The sequence below is a fragment of the Schistocerca americana genome, chromosome 2 (genome assembly GCF_021461395.2).
Source record: "Schistocerca americana isolate TAMUIC-IGC-003095 chromosome 2, iqSchAmer2.1, whole genome shotgun sequence".
Classification (NCBI taxonomy): Eukaryota; Metazoa; Arthropoda; class Insecta; order Orthoptera; family Acrididae; genus Schistocerca; species Schistocerca americana.
In genome coordinates, this window is record NC_060120.1 from 603,900,097 (window position 1) to 603,918,602 (window position 18,506).

General features: G+C 41.5%; 1 protein-coding gene across 1 annotated transcript in view; it reads right to left on the reverse strand.

Annotated features, from left to right (window-relative positions):
- Positions 1 to 18,506, reverse strand: part of LOC124594236 (luciferin 4-monooxygenase-like) — a 99,287-nt gene that overhangs the window by 13,057 nt on the left and 67,724 nt on the right. Inside the window, exons 7-8 of the mRNA XM_047132601.1 lie at positions 17,130 to 17,357; positions 2,008 to 2,173 (exon numbers count right to left, since the gene is read on the reverse strand). Of these exons, the coding sequence (XP_046988557.1) occupies positions 2,008 to 2,173; positions 17,130 to 17,357 (394 nt within the window). The remainder of the gene's footprint in view (positions 1 to 2,007; positions 2,174 to 17,129; positions 17,358 to 18,506) is intronic.

Here is an 18,506-nt window from a genome sequence, read left to right on the forward strand (position 1 = left end):
CTTAGATGCCATGTCCTTTGCGTTCCATTTGGTGGGTCAGTTCAGCCATATGTAACCATTTGTGATTGGTATCATTATATAATTTAACTTTTGTCCACCCTCCCGCTTTAATAAGTAGACTCTTTTAGCTGCGTCAGGCTGGAGTGCCTCTTCAATCAGGCGCGACTGTTCCGTAAAACAACACCAACTTCTCCGTGGCAGAACAATTGATTTAATTTTCAATACTACTCCTATGTTATAAATACTGTAATTTCTCGGAAACTATTATTCAGATTTTAAAGAGTCAAACGCCGTTACTTCGTCTCATTTACAACTACGATACTAGCAGCAGAAAATACTGTAGTTCATTCAAAAAGCAAAACTGAAACCGTATTCTCTAAATAATTGATCTATGAGAAGAGACTGCTATTGCTCAGTCCGGAGACTGGGTTGAACCAGTTGTCCACGAAACCTTATCCTGTGCAAGACTAATGATTTCGGAATCACTACTGCAACCCAGGTCCATTTGAACCTGCTTACTGTACTCGTCGCTTCGTCACACTCTGCATCCCCCCCCCCTCCACACCCCAATTAGCTCCAATACAAAAATTCACGATTTCTTGATGTCTCATAATGTCTCCTATCAACACACAATTTAGGCCAAAAATTTGTATTAAATATCATGTCATTAGTTTCACGATCATCCCACCTAATCTTCAGTTTGTCTCTGTACTATCACATTCCAAAAGCTTCTTGTCTGAAGCGTTCATCGCCAAATTTCACTTCCGTAGAGGGCTACAGTTCACAAAAATACGTTCATAAGGGAGTTTCTAACACTTCTATGTTAACAATTTCTCTTCTTCAGTAACGTCTTGCTTCCCATTGCCAGACTATTTTTATATCCTCTCTACTTCAGCCATCATCAGTTCTTTTACTACTTTCAGAGTCTCTGTTCCTAATCTAATTCCCAAAGCATCGTCTCATTTCATTACATTACTTTCCATTACACTTGTTTTGCCTTTATTGTTTTTCTTCTTATATCCTTCTTTCAAGACACTGCCCATTCCGTTCAACTGCTCTTCCAAGTCCTTTGCTGTCTGTGACAGAATTACAACGTCGTCAGTAAACGTCATAGTTTTTATTTCATCTCCGTGAACTTTAATTCCCTCGCAAAGTTTTCTTTTGTTTCCTTTATTGCTTGCTCATGTACAGATTTAATAACGTCGAGGATGGGCTGTAACGCTGCCTTGCTCCCTTCCGAACCACTGCTTCCCTTTCATGTCCCTCGACTCTTATAACTGCCATTTCATATCTGCACAGGTTGTAAATAGCCTTCCTCTCTCTATACTTTAATCCTAAGATACGGTACGTCGTTTACTGAGGGCTTTTTCATAATTCATTCGAGTGAAAAGAGAATTTCGAAACTTTCAACGCTTCAGCTTAGCTAAACAGCCTATTGATGTAATTTAGTTCGTCATTGCAGTTATGTCTAGATAAATAATGGGTAATTTACCTGTAAAAATTTATGATACGTAGATTTGAAGGAAGGGTAGAAGACGCTGTCATCAGAGGCAGACCGAGCGAGGTGGCGCAGTGGTAGCACACTGGACTCGCATTCGGAAGGACGATGGTTCAATCCCGCGTCCGGCCATCCTGATTTAGGTTTTCCGTGATTTCCCTAAATCGCTCCAGACAAATTCTGGGTTGGTTCCTTTGAAAGGGCACGGCCGATTTCCTTCCCTAATCCGATGAGACCGATGACCTTGCTGTTTGGTCTCTTCCCCGAAACAATCCAATCAGTCCAATCAGAGGCAGAAAAGAACATAGTATCAAGGACGTATCAGGGATGGATTGGAAAGAATGTTGATCATTTTCTTTCCCATTATTTTGACCAACACCACTTTGCTAATGGACATGCATCATAAACCGCAAACCAGTCCACGTCAGCTGTGAATGCCGCATGCAGTTTCGGTGCAGGTAGTCCATGTGGAACATCGTATTCGAAATAGTTTCGCTAATCAGACTCACCGTCTACGAGCGCCTGCAGCTCCTCAGTGGTGGCGGACGCTCCGGGCCGCAGCACGATGAAGGCGGTGGGGTGCTCCTGGTCGGTGGGGTGCGGCTTCCCCACCACGGCGGCCAGCTGCACGCTGGGGTGCGACATCAGCAGCGACTCCAGCTGCGGCGACAGCACCTGTTCACACGCACCAAAATATCTTCAGTAACTGCCCTCGCGTCTCTGCTTAGAGAGTGTCTCTTGCGTGGTCCAACGCCATCGGAAGCGAAACGAGGTGCAACCTGTTTCGTTGTTGTGTTTTTGATAGCTTTATGACACGCCTGGAGTGAAACAGAATTAGCACGGATTCAGAGGAAAGACACTAGTGGCAAACACTGCCTGTTCTATTCATACACGGCATCTTGCACGTGAACAGATAGTTTCCTAGATCTCCGAAAGTCCTGCCACACTGCACCACGTCGTAGACGACCATACGGAATATCTTCGCAAACATGTCATTGTCCCGAGGAATATTTGACCAACAGAGCCCAGTAGGTTATACTGGACTGTAAACGTTCAGGGATGAAGCAATAAGTGCTATCGACAGGGGATGTCAAATTGATTCCATATTTTTAGAATTCCAGAAGGCCTTCGACACCGTTCCTCACAAGTGTCTTCTAACCAAACTGCGTGCCTACGGAGTATCGCCTCATTTGTGCGACTGGATTCGTGATTTCCTGTCAGAAAGGTCCAGTTGGTAGTAAAAGTCATCGAGTAAAACAGAAGTAATATCCGACGTTCCCCAAGTAAGTGTTATAGGCCCTCTATTGTTCCTGATCTATATTAACGACATCGGAGACAATCTGAGTAGCCGTCTTAAATTGTTTGCAGATGATTCTGTCATTAATCGTCTTGTAAAGTCATCGTATGATCAAAATGACTTGCAAATGATTTAGATAAGATATCTGTATGGTACGAAAAGTGGCAACTGACCCTGAATAAAGAAAAGTGTGAAGTTGTTCACATAAGTACTAAAAGAAATCAGCTAAATTTCGATTACGCGATAAGTCACACAAATCTGAAGGCAGTAAATTCAGCTAAATACTTAGGGATTACAATTACAAATAACCTAAATAACGATCACATAGATAATATTGTGGGTAGAGCAAACCAAAGACTGCGATTCATTGGCACAACCCTTAGAAGGTGCAACAGGTCTACTAAACGGACTGCTTATACCACGCTTGTCCGCCCTATTCTGGAATATTGCTGTGCGGTGTCGGCCCCGCATCAGGTGGGACTGACGGATGACATCGGAAAAGTACAAAGAAGGGCAGCTAGTTTCGTATTATAGCGAAATAGGGGAGATAGTGTCACAGACCTGATGCGTGAATTGGAGTGGCAATCATTTAAACAAAGGCTTTTTTCGTTGTCACGGGATCGCCTCATGAAATTTCAAGCACCAGTTTTCTCCTCCGATTGCGAAAACATTCGGTTGGCACCCACCTACATAGGGAGAAATGATCATCATGATAAAATAAGATAAATCAGGTGCTCGTTTTTCCCGCGTGCCGTTTGAGAGTGGAACGGTAGAGAGACAGCCTGAAGGTGGTTCATTGAACCCTCTGCCAAGCACTTTATTGTGAATAGCAGAGTAAGCACGTAGATGTAGAAACAAAAGTATCAATGGATATGCCACAAGGAAGCGAAATAGCACATCTCGTGTATCTATATAGTTTTTCGAACAGGATCTGTGGCATTATAAGATTGTTTGCTGACAATGCATTCTGTACAGCGGAACATCACCATAGGACGATCGTAAGAAATCCACTTAAGGTATCGAATGGAAGCTCTATTTAGACGCGGGTACTTTTAACGTCAAATGTAAGGATGTAGAGGCTTATCTCACTAGGGGCAAGATAGATACTGCCTACAGGATAATTAAAGAGACCTTTAGAGAAAAGAGAACCACTTGTATGAATATCAAGAGCTCAGATGGAAACCCAGTTCTTAGCAAAGAAGGGAAAGCAGAAAGGTGGAAGGAGTATATAGAGAGTCTATACAAGGGCGATGTAGTTGAGGAAAATATTATGGAAATGGAAAAGGATGTAGATGAAGATGAAATGGGAGATACGATACTGCGTGAAGAGTTTGACAGGGCACTGAAAGACCCAAGTCGAAACGAGGCTCCGGGAGTAGACAACATTCCATTAGAACTACTGATAGCCTTGGGAGAGCCAGCCCTGACAAAACTCTACCATCTGGTGAGCAAGATGTATGAACCAGGCGAAATATCCTCAGACTTAAGAAGAATATAATAATTCCAATCCCAAAGAAAGCAGGTGTTGACAGAGGTGAAAATTACAGAACTAGCAGTTTAATAAGCCACGGATGCAAAATACTAACACGAATTCATTACAGACGAACGGAAAAACTGGTAGAAGCCGACCTCGGGGAAGATCAGCTTGGATTCCGTAGAAATGTTGGAACACGTGAGTAGTACTGACCCTACCACTAATCTTAGAAAATAGATTAAGGAAAGGCAAACGTACCTTTCTAGCATTTGTAGACTTAGACAATGATGACTGGAATACTCTCTTTCAAATTCTAAAGGTGGCAGGGGTAAAATATCGGGAGCGAAAGGCTATTTACAATTTGTACAGAAATCAGATGGCAGTTATAAGAGTCGAGGGGCATGAAAGGGAAGCAGTGGTTGAGAAGGGAGTGAGACAGGGTTGTAGCCCCCGATGTTATTTAATCTGTATATTGAGCAAGCAGTAAAGCAAACAAAAGAAAAATTCAGTGTAGGTATTAAAGTCCATGGAGAAGAAATAAAAACTTTGAGGTTCGCCGATGACATTGTAATTCTGTCAGAGACAGCAGAGGACTTGGAAGAGCAGTTGAACGGAATGGACAGTGTCTTGAAAGGAGGATATAAGATGAACATCAACAAAAGCAACACGAGGATAATGGAATGTAGTCGAATTAAGTCGGGTGATGGTGAGAGAATTAGATTAGGAAGTGAGACACTTAAACTAGTAAAGGAGTTTTGCTATTTGGGGATCGAAGATTAGATGGGTAGATCACATAACTAATGAGGAGGTATTGAATAGAATTGGGGAGAAGAGAAGTTTGTGGCACAACTTGACAAGAAGAAGGGACCGGTTGGTAAGACACGTTCTGAGGCATCAAGGGATCACAAATTTAGCATTGGAGGGCTGCGTGGAGGGTACAAATCGTACAGGGCGACCAAGAGATGAGGATAGAGAAGCATGGAGAACTGCATCAAACCAGTCTCATCACTGAGGACCACAATAACAACGACTAGTAACGTCACGGCTCTAACTTGGGCGCGATGAACTGATATCGTGATGAACGGCTTATACCGACTGCGAGAAGTGAACGTTCCGTGCTGCGAACACGTCTCTGTGTCTTAAAGAATCAAAGAAGCGTTTTTTAGACTGTTTGTGAAGTGTGAGAGGAGGAGAGAGATTGTATTGCTGAGAGACTCCATTACGGTATATAGTAAATGTTCAAACTCCGCCATTGCCGGTCCCAAACCCGGATCCTCATCTTACAAGTGATGAGGGAGGGGGAGGGGTAGGAGTAACAACCTCGTAAAAAAACCTGGGTCCATCTGGCTCCGGATGGTAGCACCCTGTGAGGGCCCCTGCCTAGGGTTACGGGTGAAAACCGGTCAACGGTCTCATAGGCGGATGAGGAATTTTTAATTCCCAACGGCTGAGAGAGCGGAGGAACCAAAAATCTATAACTGCAAGCGTCTGTACCCAGATTGGGCGGCTTGTGGGCAGCGTCTGTTCCTCATGTTAGAGGCGGCTGTTTCAAGAAACCTTCTAACGCTAACAACGTTAGTCGTATTCCTGGTAGGTTACGCAAGTAATCTCCCCAACTTTGAAGAATTTCAACAGTTACAATCTTAACGCATGATGGAAATGTCTTTCAATAACGAAACTACCCCAGGTGGCCAATCTACCGTCGGCAACGACGCAAGCAGACCTAAGGATTCTGGGGAGTCTGCAACACCATGCAAATCCAACAAGATTAAACCCAGAAAAATCTTCAACATAGCAACTCTCAACATAAACTCCCTTCTCAAAGTGGGAAAACTTAAGCACCTTACAGACCAGTTACACACGGAAGACATACAAATTGTGGCGCTACAAGAAACTCGCTTCACTGATGAAAACACATTTGAATCAAACAAATTCAGAATATTTAAAGGAAAACCTGGAAAAATTGTAATGAAGAAATGCCCTCAGCTTGGCACAGCTTTTGCTGTAAACACAAAAATTCTGAACTCTGTCGAACATTTTTGGTCAACATCATCGAGAACATCTTTCCTCACTTTTCGATGTGCAAATAAAAAATACACATTAATCAATGTTCACGCTCCCACAAATGACAAAAATAATGCTAAAAATAGGGAAGAAACAGATGAATTCTGGGAAAACCTTAAGGATCATATATCAGAAATCCCAGAAAACAATGCAAAAATACTTCTAGGAGATTTTAACGCTCAGATTGGAAAAGAAAAGAAATTCCGCGATATTGTCGGCAACTTTCCCGCACACAAACGAACCAACAAAAATGTAGAAAGGTTAATTATGCTCTGCAAGCAGTTTAAACTCAAAGCTAATGTCAACACGTTTTAAACATCTTCCCAGAAAACAAAAAACCTGGGTATCTCCGATAAAGAGTATCGGAGAAATTCAAATAGATCACGTTGCCATCTCCTCCAAATGTGAAAAAGAAATATTGAACACACGTGTCCGAAAATCTCTAAACCTCGATTCCGATCACTATCTCACGAAAATAAAAACTAAACTGATCCCACAAAACAAACAGAAAAGCAGAAACGGTGAATATAAAAACAGAAATAAAATAAATTTTGATCTTACAACCCTGAGAAATTACAACCTTAAGTCTAACTCTAACCTCAAGGATTTTCAGAAAAAACTAAAGACATTCTCCCCCTCACAAAACCTCCAAGAATTTCAGAAAAACTTGATTGAGGCAACAGAAACAACCTTTCCAAAAAAGAGCAAACCGAGACACCCGTGGTGGGACAGCAACTGTAATCAAGTTCTGCATGAAAGACTTAAAGCCTGGAAAAAGTGGAACTCACATAAAACTGAAAACAACTTTGATGAATTTAAGCAAGCCAGAAAGAATGCCTCGAAAACTATTCGCAACACCAAGAGACAATATGAAAAACAACAACTGGACTCAATCGAAGAGAATTTCAAGAAATGCAACACGGCAGCTTGGTACAAAACATTCAACCAGAAACTCCGAGAATACCAGTCCCCTTGCCTAAACCTTATGAGAAATAATAAAACTCTCGCCACCAACAATACTGAAAACTGTGAAATCCTGGCTGAATATTTTGAGACACTCCTAAACTGCCAAACACCCATCCAGACTCTCAGTTTTACGCAACCAGAAACATTACCAACACGTTCAACACCTCCGACACGAGAGGAAATCACAAACATAATCAAAAATCTCAAAAACAGGAAAGCATGTGGAGAAGACACAATTACAGCAGAAATGCTCAAGCTTGGAGGAGAAACATCAGTAGAAGCACTACACAAAGAACTTGAACAAGTATGGGAAACCAAGAAAATCCCAAGTCACTGGAAAACTGCCCTAATTCACCCTTTGTTTAAAAAAGGTGACAAAAGGGATGTTAACAACTATCGTGGAATATCGCTTCTCCCAGTCCCACACAAAATTCTATCAAAAGCCCTGCTCAATCGTGTATCACCAATTATAGAGGGAAAACTTGGAGAATATCAAGCTGGCTTCAGACCAGGAAGATCCTGCGCCGAACAAATTTTTAACCTCAAAACAACAATGAACTATTTATCTACAAGGAGCAAGAAATATTTCATAACATTCATTGATTTCAAAAAAGCTTATGACTCAATCGATAGGGACACACTCATCAAAACACTTCGAGAATATGAAATAGATGAAACAACAATCACCATAATCAAAGAAACATTAACAAATACAACATCAAAAGTAAAATTCCAAGGAGAAATTTCACGGCATTTCGAGGTCAAAACCGGCGTCAGACAAGGAGATGCGCTGTCCCCGGTACTCTTCAACTGTGTTCTGGATAAAGTCACAGCAGAATGGAGAAAACTCACGCAAAAACATGGAGTTGAGAAAGTCCAAATTGGAGGGAAGTGCTACAAAGCCATTGAAACCAACTGTTTTGCCTTCGCTGACGATCTCGCCTGTTTAGCTTACACACAAAAAGACACAATAAAACAAATAGAATTACTTAAAGAAACTGCTGAAAAAGCAGGCTTGCAAATTTCATTTGAAAAGACAGAAATCATTACAAATATCAAAAATCCACCAAAGAAAATAACTACGAAATACGGGAAAATACAGGTATCTAAACATTTTAAATATCTTGGTGAACTAATTCAGCCTGTGGCAAAAGGTCATCCAGCTTGCAGGACTAGAATACAAAAACTAGAGACAGCAACTCACTACTGCAGACAAATGTATTCAAAAAAATGTATATCCAAAAACATTAAACTCAGACACTACCAGACTGTCATTAGACCCCAGATACTACATGCATCAGAAACACTGGCAAATTTTACATACGCAGAACAGATAGAAAATCGTGAAAGAAGAATTGTGAGGACAATTCTTGGACACAGAAAAATAACAGATGATCAAGGCAAGCCTGTATACAGACTAAAAAGCAACAAAGAAGTGTATACGAAGTGCAGCAAAATTACAGACGAAATTAGAAAAAGAAGATGCTCCTTTTATGCTCACATCATGAGGAACCCGAATAGGCTTACAAAACAAATATTTTCGTACATCGCTAATCTAAAAAATAAAAATTTATGGTTTATCAACACAGAAAGAGATCTAAAAGAAATGGACATAGATCAGGAAACAATATTTAACAGAAACCTTTTTAGAAAAAAACTGAATTCATTCACGAGTTTCGGTGTGAAAATTAAGAAGACTTGTGGAACTAAATGGTCTGAAGAGAGAAAAGCCGCCTTCAGCGCAAGAATGAAAGAAGTGTGGACTGAGAGAAAGAAGACTTCCCAGAAGCGCAAGAAATAACTGTTTTCACGGTCTTTGACGGCCAAATTTGTATAATAATAATCATAATAAATAATAATGTTCAAATAGTTTTTATGACGAAAACAAAATCCAATAACTAACATCAAGTATTCAAGGTATGTATATCTCCATACCGAAATTAGTTAATTATCACGGTACAGATATTACGAGACGTAGATCGCTCGGAGTTGAAGTTTGGAACGAAAGTGCGAACCTGCATTTTCACGCTCATAATTCATCGACAGATCATCTCTGAATTAATAAACTTTAAATTGCTAAATTGCTGGACCTGTCGTCCAGACTCATCAAACAACATAGCACACAGTTGTGCCGAACGGTCTGCGTAACGAATAAAAAGTTTCAGAGATTTCAGATGGAGCAGATGACGACGAGGAATTTCCACAAGATCGACGTTGAGGAATGCATCTCTTGCTCTTCTGTGGTATTTCAAACGAAATGTTTATATTTTACAGGTTTTCAGGAGAGTAAAAATAAAAGGAAATAAGAAACTAAGCTAAACCAACTAAAACCAATAACTAAACCAATATTTAAAATAAAAGCACATATAAAGAATATTTACTTATAATAATAAATAAAGAATATTTATAATTAACTAACCAATGATAGTAAAATACTTAATTGTCGTCCGAGTACAGGACGTCCAACAATTAACAATTCTTGTATATATTGTATTTCTCTGTTGTATGCATATATCAATCCATATATTGTGTGTGTTTTTCATGTACAACAACTAATATTCGTGGAGTCCGGTCGTGTGAGCTGAGCAGCACACACAACGATCAACATTCTTGTCTCAATCTGAATAGTCTCAACTTGTACATTGTAGAATAGTGCCATATTTTCAGTTCATTTCTCTATTTTATTCAGAAGTAGTCAGACAATTATTCTGTGAATTCTTTTCAGGAGAATTCGTTATGTGAAGTGGTATAATTAGGTGTGTAAAAGCATATAGGTATTTTGTTTTTTCTAATTGGGTTATGCTCAAGACACGATCATTAATTGAAATGGATCAAGAGAAAGCTTCAGACGTTCAGGAAATCTGTGGAGTTCCTAGTGTAGAAGAGATTGCAGCTGCGTCTCAACATTTAATTTTGGAGCAGCTGAGACTTCTATCTGTATCGGTAACGACAGTAACACAGAAGCAAACGGAGCTGTCAGTTGTGCAGGATATGTCACAGAAACAAGCTGATATGTTATTGGTGGTACAAACAGTATCGCAAAAGCAAAGTAATGTGTCAGCAATGGTACAAATTGTATCACAGAAGCAAGCAGACATGTGTCAAAAACAAACTGTCAGCTGCAATTCAAGCAATAGTTAGCCAGCAACAATAAATCTCAAATGAGATGACGGAATTGCGAAATACACAAAAGCAGTTTCCTCTTGAAATCCAAAAGATTATCCAAGAAATAAAAACAATTAGATCGAAGCAGGGGGAAGCAGAAATTTCCGTAGGACAGTTAACAGAAACTGCGACTAGCATAGCTTCTTTGTGTGACCAGTTGATACAAGCAAATTTCAGTAAGCACCAACAAGATTTCTCAACTAATCTAGATGAGTTGGTATCCGCTAAAGAGCAGCAGGTGATGCAATGTGTAGACGAAAGCATAAAAGAAGCGGTAAGCAAATTGCCTATTGACAGCTTACCAATTTCAGCGAGTATTATGCTACGAGGGTAGTTCAATAAGTAATGTAACACATTTGTTTTCTGAAACAGGGGTTGTTTTATTCAGCATTGAAATACACCAGGTTATTCCCCAATCTTTTAGCTACACAACACTATTTTTCAACGTAATCTCCATTCAATGCTACGGCCTTACGCCACCTTGAAATGAGGGCCTGTATGCCTGCACGGTACCATTCCACTGGTCGATGTCGGAGCCAATGTCGTACTGCATCAATAACTTCATCATCCGCGTAGTGCCTCCCACGGATTGCGTCCTTCATTGGGCCAAACATATGGAAATCCGACGGTGCGAGATCGGGGCTGTAGGGTGCATGAGGAAGAACAGTCCACTGAAGTTTTGTGAGCTCCTCTCGGGTGCGAAGACTTGTGTGAGGTCTTGCGTTGTCATGAAGAAAGAGAAGTTCGTTCAGATTTTTGTGCCTACGAACACGCTGAAGTCGTTTGTTCAATTTCTGAAGAGTAGCACAATACACTTCAGAGTCGATCGTTTGCCCACGGGGAAGGACATCGAACAGAATAACCCCTTCAGCGTCCCAGAAGACTGTAACCATGACTTTACCGGCTGAGGGTATGGCTTTAAACTTTTTCTTGGTAGGGGAGTGGGTGTGGCGCCACTCCATTGATTGCCGTTTTGTTTCAGATTCGAAGTGATGAACCCATGTTTCATCGCCTGTAACAATCTTTGACAACAAATTGTCACCCTCAGCCACATGACGAGCAAGCAATTCCGCACAGATGGTTCTCCTTTGCTCTTTATGGTGTTCGGTTAGACAACGAGGGATCCAGCGGGAACAAACCTTTGCATATCCCAACTGGTGAACAATTGTGACAGCACTACCAACAGAGATGTCAAGTTGAGCACTGAGTTGTTTGATGGTGATCCGTCGATCATCTCGAACGAGTGTGTTCGCACGCTCCGCCATTGCAGGAGTCACAGCTGTGCACGGCCGGCCCGCACGCGGGAGATCAGACAGTCTTGCTTGACCTTGCGGCGATGATGACACACGCTTTGCCCAACGACTCACCGTGCTTTTGTCCACTGCCAGATCACCATAGACATTCTGCAAGCGCCTATGAATGTCTGAGATGTCCTGGTTTTCCGCCAAAAGAAACTCGATCACTGCCCGTTGTTTGCAACGCACATGCGTTACAGACGCCATTTTAACAGCTCCGTACAGCGCTGCCACCTGTCGGAAGTCAATGAAACTATACGAGACGAAGCGGGAATGTTTGAAAATATTCCACAAGAAATTTCCGGTTTTTTCAACCAAAATTGGCCTAGAAAAAAAATGTGTTGCATTACTTATTGAACTGCCCTCGTAGATATTAAGGAGTTAACAGAATAATTAGGAGCGAATATCAAACTATGGAAGGACGAAATAGTCCATTCTGTCGCAAATATTTCGCAAAATGTGGAACAGATTCGAAGGGCAGTAACACATCACAGAAACGAGCTGCGTGAAGCAGAGCGGACGCAGGCCTCGAGCCACGAAACATGTTTCGGTAACGGACGCGCTTCGCCTATGGGAAATGTAAATTACAACGGAATGCATGCAGTGCCACAAGTTGCAATGCTAATGGAAGAAAATTGTTGAAGCATTGACCGAAAATCAATAAACCCGGTTGTATGCATACGAAGATTTCGTGGAGTATTAGCAAGGGCGGGCCCGCCCGGCTAAATGCGCGGGCTGACGCGTTGCTTCCCGAGAGGGAAGGCCTGCCGGTCCCCGGCACGAATCCACGAGTCCGCCCCGCGCATTAGTGTCGAGGTCTGGCGTGATGGCCAGCCTGCGTATGGTTTTTAAGGCGACTTTCCATCTACCTCGGCGAATGTGGGCTGGTTCCCCTTATTCCGCCTCAGTTACACTGCGTCGGCGATTGCTGCGCAAACACCGTTTCCACGTACACGTGCACCATAATTACTCTACCACGCAAACATACGGGGTTAAACTCGTGGTACGAGACGTTGGCCGAACCGCACAATAACCCTGGGTTCGATGTGGGGCGGCAGTGGGGTGAGTGGACTGCTGTGGCCTGTTGTGGGGTTGTGAACCACTGAGGGCTACAGGCGGGACGAAGCCTCGCCGTCGTTTCTAGGTCCACGGTCTAATACAATTGAACACAACACAAGTACCAAGGGCACGGACTGAAGCGCAAAAGATTAGCCACGTTTCAGGGTATATCCAATGTGATTGTGCGTTATGAATACTTATCAGAACCCTTATCTGCAATTAAAGTTACAATAGAGGGTATTCCAGTGACAGTAGTTTTAGATATGGGCGCATTAGTAAATGCAGTATCTACGAACCTATTTAATAAATTAATGAAGAAGACCCAGTTATCGACTTTTCCTGCACAGCATTGCAAGATACTAGGAGCGTTTGGCACGCGATTCCAACTCGTGAGGATGCAGACGATGCTAAAACTGAATCTAGGAAATGCAGCGATAACATTTGCGTTCCTAGTAGTAGATAAATTAATAGTCGACTGTGTTCTTGGATTAGAGACTGTCCGGGTGAAGGACGCATAATTAGATTTCTCTACCGCGAAGGTAAATTTTTGGATCGACGGAACCCCACGTAGACTTGCTAAGGAAAGAGGGAAAACATGGAATATACGGTCGAGGGGCAAAGTTACAATTAATAATAAAAGAGCACCGCCAATTCAAGACTATTTCGATTAGCGTAATGCAAGTAGTAGAAGTATCCGAGCAGATACAAAGGAGTGAAGTGAGCCAGAGCACCTTAAGGAAGAGCAAAGGACACAATTGTCTGCTCTTTTATGCATGTATACGAGAGTATTCAAAGAGCAACCAGGCATAATCAAGGATTATACATGTCATCTGAACGTCAAGCCACACAGAACATACTGCCATAGTGTCTATCCCATTTCTTGGAAACTACGCAATGCTGTGGACGAAGAAATACAGAGGATGTTCGACTGGAATCTGATGAAACCTTCAAACAGTTCCTACCAGTCCGCTTCTCGTTGTTCCAAAACCAGGTGGAAAAGTACGCCTAGTACTCGATGCTCGTGTAATTAACACAATTATTGTACCAATGTGTACTCACCTAGAAAATATAAATGAGCTGATTCAAAAGTTCAGTGGACTGAAGTATTTTACAACAATTGATTTGCGTGCTCCATACTGGCAGGTCAAGTTATATGTTCAAATGTGTGTGAATTCCTAAGGGACCAAACTGCTGAGGTCATCGGTCCTTAGACTTACACACTACTTAAACTAACTTATACTAAGAACAACACACACACCCATGCTCGAGGGAGGACTCGAACTTCCGGCGGGAGGGGCTGTGCAGTCCGTGACATGGCGCCCTAAACCGCGCGGCCACTCAGCATGGCGTCAAGTTATATGAAGATTCAAGAAAGTATACAGCATTTGTATATGCCGGTAGGAGTTATCATTTCAAGGTTCTTCCATTTGGTTTGAATATCAGTGCAGGAGTATTCATATCCGCAGTGGATGCAGTATTAGGACCTCAACTAAGAAGTCAGCTAACATTAATTGCCGATGACATCCTGATAGCTACAGATACCTCGGAAGAACATGTGAGTATACTGACATGAGTATTAGAGATTTTCTAGTGTGGGAATAAAGGCGAATCTGCAAAAGTCACATTTCTATCTGGAGAAAATAAAATTCTTAGAGCTTTTGATAAATTCAAGAGATATTTTATCCGAGCAGAAGAAGATCAGTGCAATAAAAAATTAGCCTGTTCCTACAACTAAACGGCAGTTAAAAGGATTTCTAGGTCTTGCATCGTTTTTCGTCAATTCATTGAGGATCCGTCGATGAATTCTGAGTCATTATTAAATTTGGCATTGGCAGTGGACTGAGGAATGTCGACGAGCATTCGAAGCAATCAAGCAAGCTTTGTCCAATGCGAAGATTCTATATCATCCTGATATGAATTTGGATTAATGACTGATGCCTCATCTGTTGGTTTGAGTGTATGTCTGCACCAAGTTAGAATAATAAATGGCAAGCCCACCCTTTTCCCAATAGCTTTCGCTATTAGGACACTGTCAAATTGCGAGACATCTTATACTACAACAGAACAGGAGGCTGTTGAAGTAGTGTGGGCTTTCAAAAAGTTTCATTATTATTTATATGGAGCAAGAACCACAGTCTATTGTAATCATCAAACTCTTAGCCTTTTACAAACCTGTATGCTATTACATGCTAGATTAGGAAAGTGGACAGTCGCTCTTCAAGAATACCAATTTCGTATTGTATATAACCAAGGAAAGGAGGATATCATAGCAGATGCATTATCCTGTTTTCCAGAAGGATTAAAAGAAGGCTTCATTTGGGATGAAAATGAAGGCGAGTTTCCAATATTATTGATAAGAGATCAGGTAAACCGAAGATATTATTTAGAGTTATGTCGAGATATGGCGAGACAGTAACAAACTAATCGAAGGTGGATAAACATTTGTCAGAAATTAGAAGATCCACAAGAAGATAAAATAAGCCAATACTATAAGGTAGAGATTGGAATAATAGAGAACTGTGAAGGTGGTTCGATGAACCCTCTGCCAGGCACTTGAATGTGATTTGTAGAGTATCAATGTAGATGTAGATGTACTATTTCATCGTCAGAGCAATATGAATCAGAATTGGTGTGTGTGTATACCCGAAGAATATTAGGAGAGGATAATAATGTATACTCACAACACTTGGGGCCATTTTGGTGTTGCGCAACGTTCAAACAAACTGAGAATCTACTGTTACTTCCCAGAATTCCATAGGAAAGTATGGAGGGTGCTGAAAAAATGTGTAATAAGTCAGAAAACAAAACTGAACAACAGACTCACCAAACAACATAGCACACACGATCTGCTTAGCGAATAAAGGTTTTAGAGATTTCACGTGGAGCAGATGACGAAAGGAATTTCCGCGAGATCGACGTTGCGGAATACATGTCCTGGTATTTAAAACGAAATATTTATATTTTCCAGGTTTTCAGGATAGTAAAGATAAAAGGAAATAAGGAACTAAACTAAACCAACTACAACCAATAACTAAACCAATAATTAAAATAAAAACACATAAAGAGTATTTATTTATAATAATAAATAATATTTTTAATTAACTAACCAATAATAATATACAAAAGTCTACAACAAAGAGAAATAACCCCACAGTACCTGATGACAAGATCAGTGATGAACATCTTGAACATGTCAATATGAAATGCGACAATCACATAAACTCAGTATTGTAGCTGCAGTTGTTGATGTTGTTGTTGTTGTTGTTGTGATCTTCAGTCCAAGACTGGTGTGATGCAGCTCTCCATGCTTCTCTATCCTGTGTAAGCCCATACATGCATGGACCTGCTAATTGTTTATGTCTCTCAGATTCCCTCTGCAGTTGTTTTCCCCTACACTTCGCCTAGTACTTAATTAAGATTTATTGATACCTCGGAATATGTACTATCAACCGATCCCTTCTTTTAAACGTCTCCGCAGTTTTAAGGATTTCAGACATTTCTCATCGCCAGTGAGACTAATATCTACTTCGCTCATCCTTGAGGAGGTGTGTGCATTAAATTCAGCCTAAGACATAAATATGAGTCGATTAAATCAAACATCTGTCCAACGATGAATGAAATTGACATTGGCGCTAATTTTGTTGAGAAACAGCTGAATTGGAAAAAGTCAGTATAGGGAACACGAAGACTTAGATTTGTTGGAAAGGTTCTAGGAACGTGTGATGCATCTATTAAGGAACTAGCAACAAAATGCTTAAGACCTAGCACAACCAATTCTTACTCTTCCAGTGTTTGGAGCCCTTATAGAGTGGACGTTAAAATAAATTTCAAAAAAATTCGGAGACAGCGGCTAGTATTGTAACAGGACAGCGTACCACAATGCTTAAGCGTAGCAAACACGCCGCAAAGCTAAGTGAGAGTTCTTCGAAGGAAGACGATTTAGTTCACGTGAAACCCTATTGGGCAAATTTAGAGAACCTGTAGTCGAATTAAATGCGATACTTTGAACTATAGCCAGTAACGAAAGACAAACATTCAGCATATATTGCAGAGGGCCCTGTCCTACAGCCAAGAGAATAGAAACAGTCATTTCATACATCATGTGAACACAGAAAAGAAATCTCCCAAATTCTTAACTTCAGTTAAAAAAGAGTATTTTATCTTATAAACAACATTCAATAACACTTTAAAATACCGCACTGGTCTACAAACAAAAGCTGCAAAATGTATAGGAATCATAGAAGTAAACATGGGAATGAAACATATTTGGACCATCAACGTAGTGGTAAAATGTAAAGAGGCAGTACTCACGTGGTGTCCCCTGAACTTGACGAGCTGCTTGACGCGGTCCACGACGTAGAAGTAGCCGTCGCGGTCGTAGCGCACGACGTCCCCCGTGTGGAACCAGCCTTCTTTGTCCCAGGCAGTGGCAGTCGCCTCCGGGTTGTTCCAGTAGCCCAGCGCCGCCGCGGGGGACTTCACCCACAGCTCGCCCTCCTGCTCGGGACCCACCGGCTCCTGCGTCTCCATGTCCACCACCTGGGGAGCCACGAACCACCTTTACAGAGCTTTGTCACTAATTGTATTCTCAGAAGTGGGCCATGCAGCTTCTAAGCAAAGGGCCCATCGTTCTCCTTATGTAAACACACCGACCAATTGCCCTAGCGTAATTCAGTGACCGATAAGTAAACAAACCATTCACTTCGGCTCTTGTTAACGATGTAATTAATAGGCTACACTTATTATAATAAAAACTAATGATTCATAACTAACATTTTAACTATCATAATTTATGGGCCAGATGGCAACTGAGTAGTACACTTGCGCTCATGTTTGCCGAGATAGTAGCTGATGGTCAAATGCTTGTAGTCTCAAGTGATAATTTATTACCCAAAATACCGTATTCCCTCCTTCACTGGTGCCGTGTGGTCCTACTTGTACAGCCCGAACTACACCCCCTTAGCGTCCCCAACAATCTGAGAGGAGACTTGGCATTCTTCGTCTACACCTGAGCTGAGCAACAGCGGCAGTAGTAGCAATAAATTCACCTGATATTCTCAAAAATCCAGCAGAATATTTCATACAACGGTATTGCCTAACTTTTCGCAATTTTCGACAGACTATCATGTCCAATGGTATTTTCTACAATACATATTTTTTACTGTTTTGAGGTAACTTTAGCGATTTTTGTAAGAGGATTCGTGAAAAAACAGGGTTCGTTGCTGCTTTACAGATCTATTGTTGTTCAACAGGGTTCAAAAATGGTTCAAATGGCTCTGAGCACTATGGGACTCAACTGCTGAGGTCATTAGTCCCCTAGAACTTAGAACTAGTTAAACCTAACTAACCTAAGGACATCACAAACATCCATGCCCGAGGCAGGATTCGAACCTGCGACCGTAGCGGTCTTGCGGTTCCAGACTGCAGCGCCTTTAACCGCACGGCCACTTCGGCCGGCGTTCAACAGGGTTTTGGCCCAATTATCGCGAAGACACATGCAACTATTGATTTGTAAGCACCACCACCTTACTTGCCACACAGGGACCGCAATGTAGGACGCTATTTACAAATTTGTGGGATTTGATGATTTTCTCCCACTTCTTAAAAATACCTACGTACGTCGGCCTCGGTGGCGGAGCGGTTCATGACTGTGTGATGTCCTTAGGTTAGTTAGGTTTACGTAGTTCT